Source organism: Macrobrachium rosenbergii, chromosome 8 (genome assembly GCF_040412425.1).
Source record: "Macrobrachium rosenbergii isolate ZJJX-2024 chromosome 8, ASM4041242v1, whole genome shotgun sequence".
Classification (NCBI taxonomy): Eukaryota; Metazoa; Arthropoda; class Malacostraca; order Decapoda; family Palaemonidae; genus Macrobrachium; species Macrobrachium rosenbergii.
In genome coordinates, this window is record NC_089748.1 from 10,614,342 (window position 1) to 10,631,029 (window position 16,688).

General features: G+C 35.3%; 1 protein-coding gene across 1 annotated transcript in view; it reads left to right on the top strand.

The window, feature by feature from the left end:
* Window positions 1–16,688, top strand: part of LOC136840600 (NBAS subunit of NRZ tethering complex-like) — a 791,298-nt gene that overhangs the window by 670,964 nt on the left and 103,646 nt on the right. Inside the window, 1 exon segment of the mRNA XM_067107278.1 lies at window positions 16,488–16,678. Within this exon segment, the coding sequence (XP_066963379.1) occupies window positions 16,488–16,678 (191 nt within the window).

A 16,688-nucleotide genomic window follows, 5' to 3' on the forward strand; every position in this document is an offset into this window, starting at 1 on the left:
ATTGCAGAAACTAGTGGAAGCATAAAAATTGTTTGCAAAAGGAAAATGTTGACAGTGAATGGGAACAAGAGTAAGGTAATGAGAATAAATAGAAGCCAAGAGGGAACAGCAGATGTTTATATTATGGTTGAGAGAAGAATGCGTGTGACTGAGTAGTATGGGTGCTAGTACTTAGGAACAATAATAAATAAAGTGAATGATGGTTACTTAGGAACAATAATAAATAAAGTGAATGATGGTAGGATTCGACAATAAGTGAGAAACAAAATTGATTGAGTAAGGAAGGTACCTTGGTGTTTCCAAAGGAAAAGGAAAGAACTTAGAGTGCCTGTGAAGGCCAAGGCGAGGAAGGGTAAAGGGATTGTTGAGCCAACTCATTATGGGAATGAAGTGTAGATGTTGTATGCAAATGAAGTACAGGTTGAAGCTCTTTGTATGAATTGTCTGTGTAGTATATTTGGCGTAAGAAAACTTGAGAAGACGAGAAATGTGGAGCTATGTGGAGGTGGTAGAAAGGTTGTCATAAGCGAAAGGATGCATAAGTGTCCGTGGAGATGTTGGTGTGGCCATTTGGAAAGAGCATCCACGATTCAGCAGGTAAAGTATGATTGTGGCTGTGATTGTTGTGCTTTTCCCTGGCGCTACCATGTTGAATATATATATATATATATATATATATATATATATATATATATATATATATATATATATATATATATATATATATATATATATATATATATATATGTATGTATATATATATGTATGTATATATATATATATATATATATATATATATGTATATATATAATGTATGTATAAAGTATATATATAGTGTATATATATAATTTATGAATATATATATATATATATATATATATATATATATATATATATATATATATATATATAGAGAGCAAGGTTTAAAGAGAGAGAGAGAAGGTGGGGGGGGGGGAAATACGATAAAATCAACATGACAGTACCTGTACTTGAGAACTTGTGAATAACAACTCCCAATCCCTGTAGTGTAGGTTTTATCGTGTTTCCCCTGTAACCTCCTCCCCCTCCCCTCTCTCTCTCTCTCTCTCTCTCTCTCATCTTTAAATCTTGCAACATTCTGCTCTGCCCGCAATCAGCGCACAGCAACACCAGAGAAAATATTCGCACGTTTTTCTGTGTCTAATTGCTCATCCGCGGCTTCAGTATGTCTCCAGCGGCCCCTCTTCAAAAGCGATTATTGTGGTTCCCCTCTATACGTGCGCGGGAATTGCAGAATCTTGCATTACGGTGAAAGGTTGCATTTGAGAAATCTTTCGCTTTGAGAGTTGCAGTTGATAGTTGTTCGAACGTTACAACCTGGAAGAGGCCAGATATGTTTTTAATGTGGAAGATGTTTATAGACAAGTATCTCGCCCACTTTTAAAAACTGTCCCTTATCTTTTTCTCTTTGAGTGGTGACTTTTTTTTTGTCTAATCATTCTTTTATAGTAACAAATATTTTTATCAGGGTTTAATATCTGCATTTCATTGATGTTTATAAAATTTATAGTTATTATGAATATGTCTTTCTAAGGATAAAGAAAGGTTGTAAGTACTTTCACTTCATTTGGAAGTGGTAGATCCCCCTCACTTCCTTTTGGAGTCTTGCTTTCATTGGCTTTGGAGGTTCGAGTCGGGTTCCCTTGGATATGGCTGTTAACATCTGATTTGGAAGTCTCTCTTGACTTTTTCTCTATCGGAAGTTGCAGCTGCTCTCGCCTTCTTTGAAATTTATCTTAGCCATCATCTTCCACGGAAGGGGTCTTTAACATTATTTGATTTGTTAGTCGTAGTTGCTCTCGTCTTCTTTGGAAGTCATACTTGTCCTCGATTTCAGTAGAACTTCTCCCAGATATTGATATCTGGACTCTATAACAGGATGCAGCATTGCAGCATGTCAGTTTCTGGAACTGTAATTCAGTAGTTAGTGACATACCGCCAACAACAAAGATTCTCTGAAGTCCTCACCTCGAAAGTCGTTGTTTCCTTCACCATCACGAAAATCGTAGGTGCCCTCACTCACATTCTTTTGAAGTCATAGATGCCTTGTCGTGTTTTGAAATCGTAGTTGTCCTTAGCTTCTTTGCCATTTTCTGCTTTGCAAGTTAGTTCCCATCCATTTTTGGGGAAGTCGTCTGCTTTCAGCGCCATAGATAAACCTTTAGAAGCAATATTCCGTTGGAAGTGGTGGTTGCCTTTTACTATTATGGAAGTCATAGTTGCTTTCAGTTTTATTGAAACTGATTGTAGCCCAAGATGGCTTGGAAGCTTTAAGTTGCTATCACCTTCGTCAAAACTTACTCTTGGTCTCTTTCTTTCACTTTCTTTGGAATGGCAGTTATCCTCCTTGAAAGTCGTAGGTGTCCTCTCCTTCTTTGAACGCTTCACTTTGAAAGTTTTTTTTCGAACGTTTTTCTTTGAACATTTTTCGATATGCGAATATTACTTTAGGAAGTCTCAGTTCCCTTGATCTTCGGTAGGTTTAATACCTCGCCTGATATGGAAGTTGCAGTTGTCCTTACGCTTTTTGCAGGTAGTAGGTGCCCTCGCCGGATTTGGAAGTTATAGTTGCCTTCACCTCCTTTGGAGGTTTTAATTACTTTTATCTGCCTTGAAAGTTGTGACGAAAGCCCTACAGTAGATGCAGTCAACTTTGGAAATTGCTACTTTGGCCTGATGTGGAAGCCTGTCCGTTTTCGTGTGCTTTCCTTTTCCTCACCTTATCTTGGAAGTCGGATGTTTTCTCCAGACTTGGAAGTCGTCATTTCCTTTGTCTAATTTGAATGTCACTGCTGCACTTGCCCCCCTCGATATGGGACCACGTTGACGTGGTGAGGGGGCTCTTGAACCCCAGGAATCTGTTCCCGGGTTTGAGTCCAAGAGTTTCATACGCCATTATATATTTGTATGGATTAATTTTTGTGGAATTTTCCACTTTTACTAAAATTTATTGGACCTGATAAATAGGAAAAGATATCATAGCTGGGATTGGGTTTATATCCGAAGCTAAATAGTGAGAACTGTGGTAGGACCATCAACTGCCCTGATAATGTTCAGACCTGAGAGTTATCAGATTGGTAACTCAAAGGCGGAACTATTCTGTAGGGCTAGACCACGGATTCCAGTGGGGTCTGGTTCTAGGGATAGGACTCGGCATTCTATCCGGTTTGCCCATGATATGATTAGGATGGGAACGATTGTATTCTTGAAATACTCCAGTCCTTGCAGGCGGGTTTGGCTTACACTTGGGCCACTCTAATCATGTTGTGGCATCCCCTGTGGGATAGGGTAGGGAGCGGACATTTGGAAGTCAGTTCTCACATAGATTTGAGTACCCCTGGGCCCTTTGATAGTAGCGACTCATTAAAGTTGAAAACCGCTGGAACCTCCTCTGACAACCTCTCTTTGGAAAAATCAGAAGAAATACTAATGTAATTACACTGGAGCCCTATGCTCCAATGAAAAGCAAACCAAAAAAAAGCAAATATCTTGACCCAACCTTGACCCACTTCAACTCCCTCTTTGGGAGTGGAAGTTGGTCAAGTTTCCTGACCTTAGAAACAGAGAAGAAAATATCGGCATTGAAATTAGAAAACTTCCTGTTGAATCGACATTCAACTACTGAAATGTCATTCAGACAAATAAAAGAGCAGATGTGGTTGATAGAAACCATAACAAAAAATCAATTAGAAAATTACTTAACTATAAAAAACATTGATAATGTAAAAGTACACATAAAAAACATGACAATATGAAGAGTGTACAAGGTACCATAGTACTCCTTGATAATGATGAAGAACCAATGGAAAAGAATATATTGCTGGATTCCCATAAAAAAGTTACAACAATGTACAAGATTGCGAGATATACAACATAGCCAGTAGACGGAGTAATGATAAAACACTGAGAATAGCAAAGATAAAATGTGAAGGCCATGAATTACCCTTAAAAATTAAAATCTTGGGCCAAAGCAGAGAACTGAGACCGTATGTCCCAAAACCACTGCAGTGCCAAAACTGTAGTACGTATGGACATACAAGGAAAAATTGTCGGAATACCTCTATATGTGCGTATTGTGGATCTGACAAACATACCACACAATGGAGGTGTGGTGAACCAAAATGCGTGAACTGTGGGCAAAATCACCATGAAAGATCTAAGGAGTGTATGTATTATATATACAATACAGAATTAAAATTACTTCAGGAGAGGACAGGAATACCTATAAAAGAGGCGAAATTAGATTTAAAAGTTAGAGGAATGCATGATCCCGCCAGGAAACGAACGTTTTCTGCTATAATAAGATCAAACAGTGAAACAAAAATGGAAGTAGATAAGAGTAACAAAACCCTGATAGATAAGTCTCAAAGAAAAATAACTACTTTGCAAGAAGAAACTAATACAGCAAAGAACCAAGAAATGTATACAAATATTTGCTCAAATTCATTTTAGATATTAAGAGAAATGGAAACACTAGAAGATGATACAAGCACCACAGAAATATTAGAAAATAGTTATGATGAATTAGAGGCTAAAGAAAAAAAAGAGGCCTCTAGAAAGAACTCCACCCAAGACCAACAAAAAACCAACTATTATTAGAGATACATCCATTAAAATAAAGGCGGCAGACCCAAAGAAAGAACATAAACCAAAAAATAAGAATATACCTTTGTCTTCTAAAGCAATAATAAAACCAGTGGAAACAGATAGCCAGAACATCAAAGAAATAGTAGAGGAACAAACCATTGACAAGAATGATTATGTGATGTGAGAAGAGATTACTCCATCACCAATAATAGGTGCAGTAAGAGTAAATGATAAAACGACACATGAAAACACATGTGGATGCAATGAATGTTTCATTGAACTGTGCAACAAAAACAAAGGCATAACAAAGGACAGTGTAACAAACACTATACGAAATTTTATGATACAAAAATAAAGAAACTACTAGTTTAGACCCTAACGAAAAGGGCTGTATGTGCATTGGACACCTAATACCTTATAAAGAAAAACAAATAAATATAGTAAATAAAATATTTGAAAAAATGCAAATTGATGATCCACAAAAAGAAAATAACACTTGAACACACTAACGGAATATTTTCAACAATAATTATATTATACAATGGAACGTAAATGGTCTACAGACCAGATTACTTTTGGGTGAAAAACAACGATTACTAAGGGAATACGAACCAATGATATTATGTTGGCAACATGTCAACAAAACAATGTCAGCAATAGGTAAATATACCGTAGTATCTACATCTAGAGAGGAAGAAGGAAATTTAGGTACTGCTATATACTGTATACTGTATGTACATAACAAAGTATGTTATGACAAAGTACCTGTAAACTTTACTGATCTGCAAATATCAAGTATTAAAATACGAATAAAAAACGATAATTATGTAATTTATAATTTATACAACCAACCTAATAAAAATTGTGACTTTGACAAACTTAAAGATTTACTTAATAATGCCAAGGAACCTACATTAATAGTAGGTGATTTTAATGCCCACAACCCGATGTGGGACTGCAATTCTGCAGACTCAAATAGAGCAGGAAGTAAAACAGAAGATTTCATAGATTCATATGACATGTGCTGTATAAATGATAACGAAATCAGCACATATTTTTTTCTAAAACACATGGAACATTTTCCTCAATCGACTTAACACTATGTACAACAAACATAGTTGGCAGATTGGATTGGAACACAGTTGACGACTTGCATACAAGTGACCATTTCCCAATATTAATTTCATTATTACAAAATAATCCCACCAAGCATGACCCTCAATATAACATTTATAAAGCAGATTGGGAGCAATATGAATTCCCCACTAGGAATATCCCACCATTTGAATATTTAAAAGACCATAATGAAACTAATAAATTTCCTGTTCATTTCATTACAAATGCTGCTGATAAAGCAATACCAAAATCAAAATCTCATCCAACAAAACACAAAGTCCCATGGTGGTCTGAAAAACTAACGGAATTAATAAAAATAAAACAGCAAATTGGAAGACGATTAGATAATTTGAATAGAAAGTTCAGTGAAATAAACAAAGCATCACTGATATTAGAAGGAACTTTACAAAAATGACTATATTATTTTTAGAAATTGATACATTAAAACCTCTGTATAATAAAATATCTGCAAAATTTAAAAGAGAAGTAATTCAAAGAAAATCATTTCATGGAGGAAATATGTATCAGATCTTAATAATACTCCCATGCAGAAAATATGGGAAAAATTCAGGAAAATAAATGGTACCCATGTTAAACCACCTAGACATGCTATAATAAAAGATGGGCAAAGAATACTTGATCCTAAAGAAATAAGTAATGCAATAGGAGAAAATTTAGCAAAAATAAGTGGTGATAATAATTTAGATAATCATTTCCACACAAAGAAAAATAGTATAGAATTAATAACAGTAAATTTTGAAACAATAGAAAATATATGTTATAGTGGAAAACTTAATATGTAAGTGTTAGAATTTGCTCTGTTGAACAGCAATAAATCTGCCCCTGGAGGTGACAGTATTTGTTTTGAAATGATCTGCCAGTTAGCAGCTTTGGCAAAGACATACTTATTAGGGTTTTATAACCAATTATGGCTTCGAAATTTGTTTCCTGATGAATGGCGTAAAGCTATAATTATTCCTATCCCCAAACCTGGAAAAGATCCCAGTAATGTAAACAATTACAGACCAATTTCTTTAACAAGTTGTTTATGCAAATTACTAGAGAAAATGGCAAATACTCGACTAACATGGCACATTCGAGAAAATAAAATCTTGACTCCCACTTAATTTGGGTCTAGCTTGGAAGACCACATACGAAGAGGATTTGAATGAAAACAAATTACTATAGCCGTCTTTTTTGACATTGAAAAGGCATATGATACTACATGGAGATATGCAATATTAAAAACGTCACATAAAAACAGCATCCGTGGACATTTACCTAATTTATCAAAAACTCAGACAAATGGCACTTTTCAAGTGAGAATTGAAGATGTATTGTCAAGTACATTTCTACTTGAAAATGGTGTTCCACAAGGAAGCGTCCTTAGTGGCACACTGTTTACTTTAGCAATAATGATATCAGTAATAATCTACCTATCGGAATTAAAAGTAACTTGTATGTGGATGATTTTTCCATATATTATTTAGCATCTCGCGTAAAACATGCAGAGCGAATCATTAATAAAACTGTAATAAAAATAGATGAATGGGCCTCATCTGTAGGCTTTAAATTTTTTATACAAAAGACTCAAGCAGTAATGTTTTATAAAAATAAAAAGTGGAGAAAAGGTGAAGAAATAGATTTAAAAGTCAGAAATCATTCCATACCAGTTGACCAAACAGCAAAATTTTTGGGATTACTAATAGAACTATCGAACACTACTTGGGGAGCCGATAGACATACCATTACTTTACTGTATAAAGCAACAGCGCTGTCTGTCATTGATTATGGAAGCGAAATGTATGGCTCGGCATCAGACGCAACGCTGAAAATATTAGACCCAGTTCGTAATGAGGGCCTTAGAATATGTTCAGGAGCTTTTTGATCATAACCAACGCCTTCTTTACAAGTTGAATGTGGTGAACTACCTCTCTCTCTCCCTCCATAGAGAGCTAGTAGCAATGGAGTGCTCTGAGAATTCAGACAAATGATCCTCCAACCAAAAAATTATTTGGATTAAGAGATGTGTTTATAAACAATCATCCACCTCCTTTCCCAATTAGAGCTAGAAGATTGTTTGAGTCGCTAAATATAAATATACAGTTACCTCAAATATACAGTTACCTTTTAACATTAAAATTACCTCCTCCTTGGACAATGAATAAAATGAGAATTTGTACACACTTAAAATATTTATCAAAAAGTTATTCATATACTCCAGAATACCATAGACAACATACAGTAGAACATATAATCCGAAAAGGTCCACATTACGCAATATACACCGATGGATCTAAGTCACAATGATAATATGCTGCAGTATCCCCAGACAAAACGTATCAGTTCGCTCTACCAGATAGTACCTCGGTATTTACAGCTGAGTTATGTGCAATGGCATCAGCCATAAAAACAATTAGAGAAGCCTCATGTAATAATTTTGTGATTTATAGCTACTCCAGAAGCGCTATAGAAGTCACTCAAAGCTATAATAAAAAAATAATATTGTACAGCATATTAAGTTTTCACTCCATAAATTGGATAATAAGGAAAAAATATTGAAATATGTTGGATCCCTGCCCATGTGGGGAGTATGGAAAATGAAGAGGCTGATAAAGCAGCTAAAGAAGCAGTCAACATGGCAAGAGCAAATGTAGACATCCCTATTAGTGACGATATAAGATATATAAAATCAATCATTGTAAGTAAATGGCAAAATATATGGAATGAAGAACCTGAAAATAATAAATTAAAACATAAAATCCAGTGTTGGAAAACGGAAGTCGTCATATCAGAGAGAGACACACACACAAGTAATTCTGACGCGTCTTCGAATAGGCCATATTCGTTTGACACATGGAAACTTGATGAACAGTCCATGTGGCCTTCCTCCCAAATGCCCAGACTGCAAAGTGGTGATGACAGTTAAGCATGTACTGTGTGAATGTCCAAAATATAACCTGCAGCGATTATCAAATTTTGGAAATAGATCAATAAAAGAAATTTTATCGGAATCTTCAACATTTTCAGTAATACCCATTTTAATGTTCATGAGGAGCTGTGAGTTAATTGATAAAATATAAAAAATCAATCAGTCAGTCTAATGAATTTTAAAACTAGTAAATTTTAAGATTTTACTTAATTTATTTTTAATTTTAATATACCTTTTTAGTGAGTATATATGGAAACATGAGTATACATGTATTTATTGTGTGAGTGTGTTCCAGTATGGAAGCATATGCCTTTTTGCAGCTTTCAGTTTCTTTTTCATTTTCATTTTCATTCAATCACCGAGGGACCTATTAGGTCCCAGTGCTAGGCTTCTAGCCTAGACCTGTCATTTCATCCAAATCCTTCGGGCCAGCCCTGTGAGAGCTGATAGACAGCTCAGTGGTATGGTAAAAGTTTTTAACAGTAATCATAATAATGGCTGCCTTTGCTTGATTTAGAAGCCGTGCTAGCATCGCATGGTTTTGAAAGCGAAATTACCTTTTGCTGGTTTGGAATTCGTAATTGTTCTTCAGTGTTCTGGAAGCCTTGATTGCCTACGATTGCTTTGGAAGTTCCTGCCGGTCTCAGTTGCTTTTGTTTGGGATGACAAAGTTTTATAGCAATTACTGAACATCCGATTAAAGGGTTTTACATTATATATATATATATATATATATATATATATATATATATATATATATATATATATATATATATATATATATATATATATATATATATCTATATTGTATGTATGTGTATTCAAATATGTGTATTTGTATTTTTGTGTATGTATGTATATTATATGTAATGCCACTGTGTGTTGTCAGTACCTAGATGAAATACCAGCCGCCGTCTTGAGCCCCTTTTGTATCTTTATGCTGGGCGTGGGGCTAGCTTCTTCACCCAAAAATATTTGCAGAAAACTGGAAGTTCAGCGCCTTCTAGAGTCGCTCCCTACCAAAGGAAAACGGCATTTTTTGTGGCTTTTATATGTATTTACATATATATTTATGTGTTTGTATGTATATATGCTGATATATGTATACATATGTACACATATACATATATATATATATATATATATATATATATATATATATATATATATATATATATATATATATATAGAGAGAGAGAGAGAGAGAGAGAGAGAGAGAGAGAGAGAGAGAGAGAGAGAGAGAGAGAGTATGTATGTATGTGTATGTATGTATACATATATATATATATATATATATATATATATATATATATGTATGTGTGTGTGTGTGTGTGTGTGTGTACATAAGTGTATATATACAAATAGACAGATAGATTATAAACATAGAAAGGTAGATATATAGATAGTTGGATATGGATATGTGTTGGGGGAGGTGATTGGAAGGTATATATAAAGTTTTTGTACTTCCATTATTTAGTCTCGTATTCATGGTTTGTTCATATCAAATTTTTTTTTTTCTTGAAGAAATAAGATTTTGTATAGCAAGCTAGTATTATAAGATTGCTGGCCCGTGAAAGAAGTATCGCTTTGTAAAATGACTGAATGTTGAGCACTTCAGAAATGACGAGTATCTAATTAAAAGTTTTGATCCAGATGGCCATAGCCCTTATGATCTCTATTGAAATGTTACTGCGAATGTTTTTTATTGCTCCCAAAATGTTCAGTTGAAAAATCTCTGACGTTTTCTCGTGGTTGGAATGTTGCTCGTTTTATGCCTTTCCCATTATTTTAGAGTCGTTATGTCAACGCAATATTTTATTCTTTTATGTATTTTTATTCGTCTTTAAAGGTTCTTTATAAAGGTTTTGACTAATATGGTCATGATTTCGTTGAATTAGGCACTAGTATGTTACACCAATCATAGTTTCCGTTTTTCAAGTTTAGCAAAAGCGCTCTTGAATTGTACCTATTTTTTATACCCTGGATGTCTTAAATCTTTCGTGGCTGCATATCTCTTCGAGGGGAAGTTTTTTGGACGTTTTTTCTGCACTCCTTTGGTCCCAATGTGTTGGCAAGTAGTCCCGCTCACTCATACAAGTATTTGTACAATTTTCTTCTTAGACTGTATCTACTCTCCTTCTGTTCCAGAGCTATTTTGGTGGCTTTTTAATGTATATCTATTCACTGCCTTATTGTTTGAGGGTCTGAATATTCTGAAGGTATGTTAGTAAGCTTCCATGAGACACCAAGGTATGGAGGATGGCGTGTAAGCGCTTCATTGCGTGCGTAAGCTTTGTGAAGCGGAATCTACTGCTGGCCTTGGCTTCCTTTTCAGGAACAAAAGGTCCCTCCTGATGAGCATATGAAGAAGAAGAATTAGAAGAAGAAGAAAAGCGAGGGAAAAGAATAAATATGCTGTTTAACGATACCTTTGCGATTTCTCTGAAGGCTGCCGTGGGATATACATACATATTTATAATCTTAAGATGAGACAGGCAGTTGATGATCATGTAGAAGGGGCTTTTAAAATGGAGTCCATTAAATCGCTCGTGTTTCATTTCTGTGGATTTTTTTAATGACGGGTTGTTTAAGATTAAGATCGATGACTGTGACAATTGTTTGAAATCTCAGTATTTTTAATATATGTTGCCATTAGAATTTTTAAATGAGATATAGTAATGATTTTCATCTTGAGAAACAAATTTTCAGTGATTGATGATGACAATGACATTTCTTTAAATTGTTTAGTTATATTCATAAAAATTAATAAATTTGTATATCTGTTGTCATGCACAATCGGAAATTATAAAAGACCGTAGTACATGTATATTTATTTTCCCACATAGGGAATGGATCTAGGTGGTGTTACCCTTTCCATTTTTAGTAATATTTGAGATAAAATCGCTAATCCCTTGCTCCTTTCTGCAAAAAATAGTTCATCTCTACAGCTTTAAATGTATTTTTTATTCGCGTTCAGCATCCACATTTACACTCCAGCTCTGGAAAGGAGAGTTGGCTCAGCTATCACTGTATATTAACACCTTGGCTTCCTTGGAAACTCCAAGTGTACCCCATCTTATATGCATACCCTGTTTCTTGTTTCACCTATCCAGTGACTCACCACTTCTCTCTTTCTACCTTCATCAGATTGTGTATATACTCCCAAAAACCTCTACAAATCAACCATTTCCAATTTCCATCATCCATATTTTTGACATTGCTCCATCTTCCTGGTTTCTGTTTACCCTCATAACTTTACTCTTGTAGTCTTTCATTAGTTTTCTTTTATTTTTTCGTCACTGTTCCAAATCAGTGTATCCACAAACACCAGCTATTCACAACTAATTTTCTTATCCCACAGTTTTACAACTAGATCGTTTGTCCTTACTCTGACTTCTTGCATCTCTTCATCTGTAGGGACATTAATTCACCATGGTGACATAATGCTCTCGTTTCAGATAAATTTGTACATCAAACTAGCTGTTTTGCAGTCTACTTATCATACTACATGAAAACTTTTAATAATTCTAAGCAACTTATGTTCTATCCCATACATTCTTGATACCCTCCTCAATGCCCTTACAGCAATTTTGTTATAATCTGCTTCTGTCCATGCATGCCACATGTAGCTTTTGCTGTTTACTTTCAAACATTACATGACAAACAATTGATTTACCACCATCTTCGCCTATCTACAAATCTTCCCCACCAGTGTTTCTGCCGTCCTATTATCCTTCTTCCTTGAAAATCATATGCGCCTTCTCTGGTTTATTATTGTGATGCCTACATTATACTTACAGTTCCTTTCATCTTCCTGACTTTTATGCAGTGCTGCAATTATGCCTCAGATCCATATTTCTGGAAATTCTCCTCATCCAGGCATACCTTACACCTAGATCAGCCACTTAGTCACACTATCACCACCATACTGTGGTCATTCACTTTTTAATCCATTAACTCTTGCCTTCACCAATACAGTTGTTCTGAAAAATTACACTAACTCTTTTCACTCTTGTGTAATTCAGCTCGGCCTCTGGTCAACTTCCATATTTAACAATTCTTCTAAATACTCACTTCTTGTAAATACTCACTCCACCGACCCAGCACTGCATTCACTTCAGACTTCATCTCTCCATTAGTGTATTTTATTCAAAGATCTTGTTGTTAACCTTTCTCTCTAAATTTCACTTTCTCTTAGAAGAGATTATCCTCCCTAAACTTCTTGTTCACTTTGTTCTTTTGTTTTTTTATTACTTCCTCACTATTTCCATGACTATTATATCTATCCTCCTGTCTACCTGTATATGATCTTTTCATCTTCCATGCAGTTGCACCCCAAATCCTTAAGTACAATTTTTATTTCCTTTCTCTACCCTCACATATCCACAGACTTTCCCTGTGGTATTTATGTATATATTATACAAGGTCAAATAAGGTCATAACCTTTTACCACATCTGATATAAGGTCAATGACGTAATGAACTTATATGTCGAAAGAATTCATGGTAGCATTGGCCAGCCTGCACACTGGGCAAGTGCATTCTCTCTCTCTCTCTCTCTCTCTCTCACACACACACACACACACACATAAACACACAGCTCACTCGCTCAACTCCTATCTCTCTCTCTCTCATATATATATATATATATATATATATATATATATATATATATATATATATATATATATATATATATATATATATATATATATGTCACTAACTGAACCAATGAAGGACAGGAAAAACATGTCTACAAAAATATAATTTATTCAGTAGTCTAACATGGCAAATAGTTTGGAATCAAAATAGGAATGAAATGGGAATTTCTGCATACCAGAATTGTTAACCCAAAATAACCAAGTAAAATATAACATAGTGCTATCAACGTCCACCAATTGAATCTCTACAACAAAAGAGTCAAAATAAGTCAAACACGGCCGAAGTCATGATAAGTCACATTCCCCCCTCTATGTATTTGACCTCTAATTCAGTACATCTGAGGAAACAAAGGGAAAAACAAAATTCTTAAAACAAGGCACAGAGAAAAATAAATGTGGGATATCTCCCACGTTACTAACCCCAAACACACATAATACAACAGGCAAAATCAAAATTCAGGAAATCCAATAAAAATCAAAGACATAGCAAATAAAAATAAATGGGGAAAAAGATATTCAAAGCATGGTAACAGTGCATCTTAAACAAAGTTATTAAAACCCATTCAGGTTTTTGAAAAACAAAGTCCCAACTCACCTCGCAGGCAGTACACGAAGTCTTCCAGGAAAGCGGATCTTACCACAAGGGAATCAAGCTCCGAATGTCTAGCCTGTACTCAGATTGGAAAATTTACGCTTCCTATGACACGCCCATGATAAGAAACTAGCGAACGAGCGGTCTACCGGAACTTGACGACTTCCGATGACATAGCCTGAACATCACCCAAGGTATGATGCCCTTTGTCTCCATGGAAAGCGAGTACTGACAACGGGCCTCCGTCAGCACTGACTCGCTGAATATGTAGGTACTGTTTCCATTTACCTTTGCCCAGAATATAAAAAAATGCTCAGCTAAAAAAACGAAATTTGCAACATTATTATTCCATATTTTTTCATATATATATATATATATATATATATATATATATATATATATATATATATATATATATATATATATATATATATAGTAGATAGATATAGATACATATTCACCATTCATCTTTTCTTGTGAAAGAGAGTACTGTAGGGGGGGTTAGCTGTTCCATCCCTCTGCAAGTCCTTTCGAGAAGAGGTTGCTAGCACCGTCACATCTCCACCTAGGGGGTGACCCACCAAAGTCGTCGTATAGCACTATGCATATGATTTATTACTTAGGCCAACAGAGGCACAAAGTAATATAAAAGAATTTTCATAAATAGTTCTGGCTTGCTTGTATATTACTCCTATGAACGCTTGCTAGTGAGATAAACGTCTTCTAAAGTACTGGACCACTATTTTGTGTGGGCGGGGGTGGGGGTTGGAGAAGAGTGGCATTTATTTAGTATGCCATTCTCACAATCTTCATATAAAATTATCTTTTCTCAAGTACATTTATGAGTACATTTTGAACCATACCTCTTCTGTTGAAAAAATATTTTTTCAATTTTTCTTCAGCCAGATAATGATTATATCGTACCTCCAGCCAATCCTTTTTTCATTGTTACATCAGTCAGCTTTTCTCTTCATGTACTCTGTAACAAGAGATAAACTAATGAACTATTTTCTCATTATTTGTTCTGTCCCAAGTATACTTATGAATGGTCTGCTGTGAAAAACTCCTTCGCGCAAACCAGCCCATCATAACATATTGCAGCAAAGGCTTTCTCCTTTCTGCTTGACTCAATAAACAGCATTTGCATTGTAATCATCCAGTGCTCCCAAACTTTCTTGTTTTCCAAGCCCAACGGGGAACAGAATCAATTCATCGAAATTTTCTGTGTTTCAGCTCCCTTTCCATATCTGGCCCAAGTGGACGTACTATCATAGTTTTTTTCTGCCTCACTCAATTTTATCCAGAAACAAATTAAAATAACGAGTGCCTTTTTATGTCACCACAATTTGATAACAAACAGAACTTCACAAGGTTTGGATTGTTCAGCCACCGCAGGCACAATAACTGCTCTTCCAAATCCTAAACAACTTGTGCTTTTAGTTTTATTTCAGTTTTATTCCAACTTTGCTGTCAAAACAAATCTTTTCGCTTTGAAGGTGTTATTTTTTTTAAATACACTTAAAATAATCCTATGTATTGGTGTTACTCACTGTGTTACCAGAGATTATCGGGTATTAATAGTATAATTTGTTGCTTTGTAACATCTTTGTGTTACGGATTCCTATTTTATTTCATATCCACCTTTACTGTAAACATTAGACGTCAAAATAAAAGACCCTCTGCATTTCGTAATCTGTTTGCGAGTATGTAAGTGCTCTTGTAGTTTTGTGCACAAAAAAATTAGTTTGTATCCGTAAGTCTCTCTCTCCCCCATTCAGTTAAAAAAATGTTTCTTGGAACTCTGTAGAAAAACAATTAAGTAATAATATTCTAAATTGCTATTTATACCCACATCTTCAGTTCTGGAAAATAACCTCCTAGGGTAGTCACTGACTATTCTGAGGCCGCCCTTCTGTGAGCAGACCCCACCCACTTTTACGTCTATACAGTATGTAACAGCAAAAAATCGCAAATTTAGGAGACTATTATATCAAAAGGGCTCCTTCTAGCATTACTCACCATTGTCAAACCCAACCCCCTCCCGTCCTTTCGTTGTGTGATAGCCTCTTGACCAAGTCAGACCAGGACTAATTTGAAAGTCGCATCCCTTTCGGGTTTCGATTTCTCTTCACGCAGATCATATTGTCTTGTATGATGCAGCGGGATAACAAGAATTTAGCTTTAACCAAGTGTCGTCATGTTAGTTTACAGAATATAGTCTCTCACTCTCTCTCTCACGCGTGCGCAAGTGAGGTGTCATTGACCTACAGTTTGTGCTGAAAGCTAAAAATGTAATGCAGTACGTAAATGAATGGTGGCCCATTAATATTTGGCTTTTGAAACAAGTATCCCACTCCTTACTTTTATATAGATGGGAAAAGTTAAATAATTGCCCATTAATATTTTGCTTTTGAAACAAGTATCCCACTCCTTAATTTTATATAGATGGGAAAAGTTTAATAATATCTGGTCTTTTTGGGAAACCATCTGTTATGCGGAAAATCACTGCCATAGTATTTTGTGGTCTCCCGGAAACTTTCAATTGCTGCTTCTTGTTTTAGGCTGGAGATTACGTTGTGGCAAGCAGTGTCTGTGAGCAACTCGTGAACGGCGACCACCACGAAGGATGGGTCGTCTGTGAGCAACTTGGAAGAGCACATCAGTACGCCAACCTCACTGCCCGAGCCAGATTCCTCAATTTCGCCCTGACTTATGCGTCGGCCGATCATCTTCAGGATCTACTGGATGCCAGGTGACATATG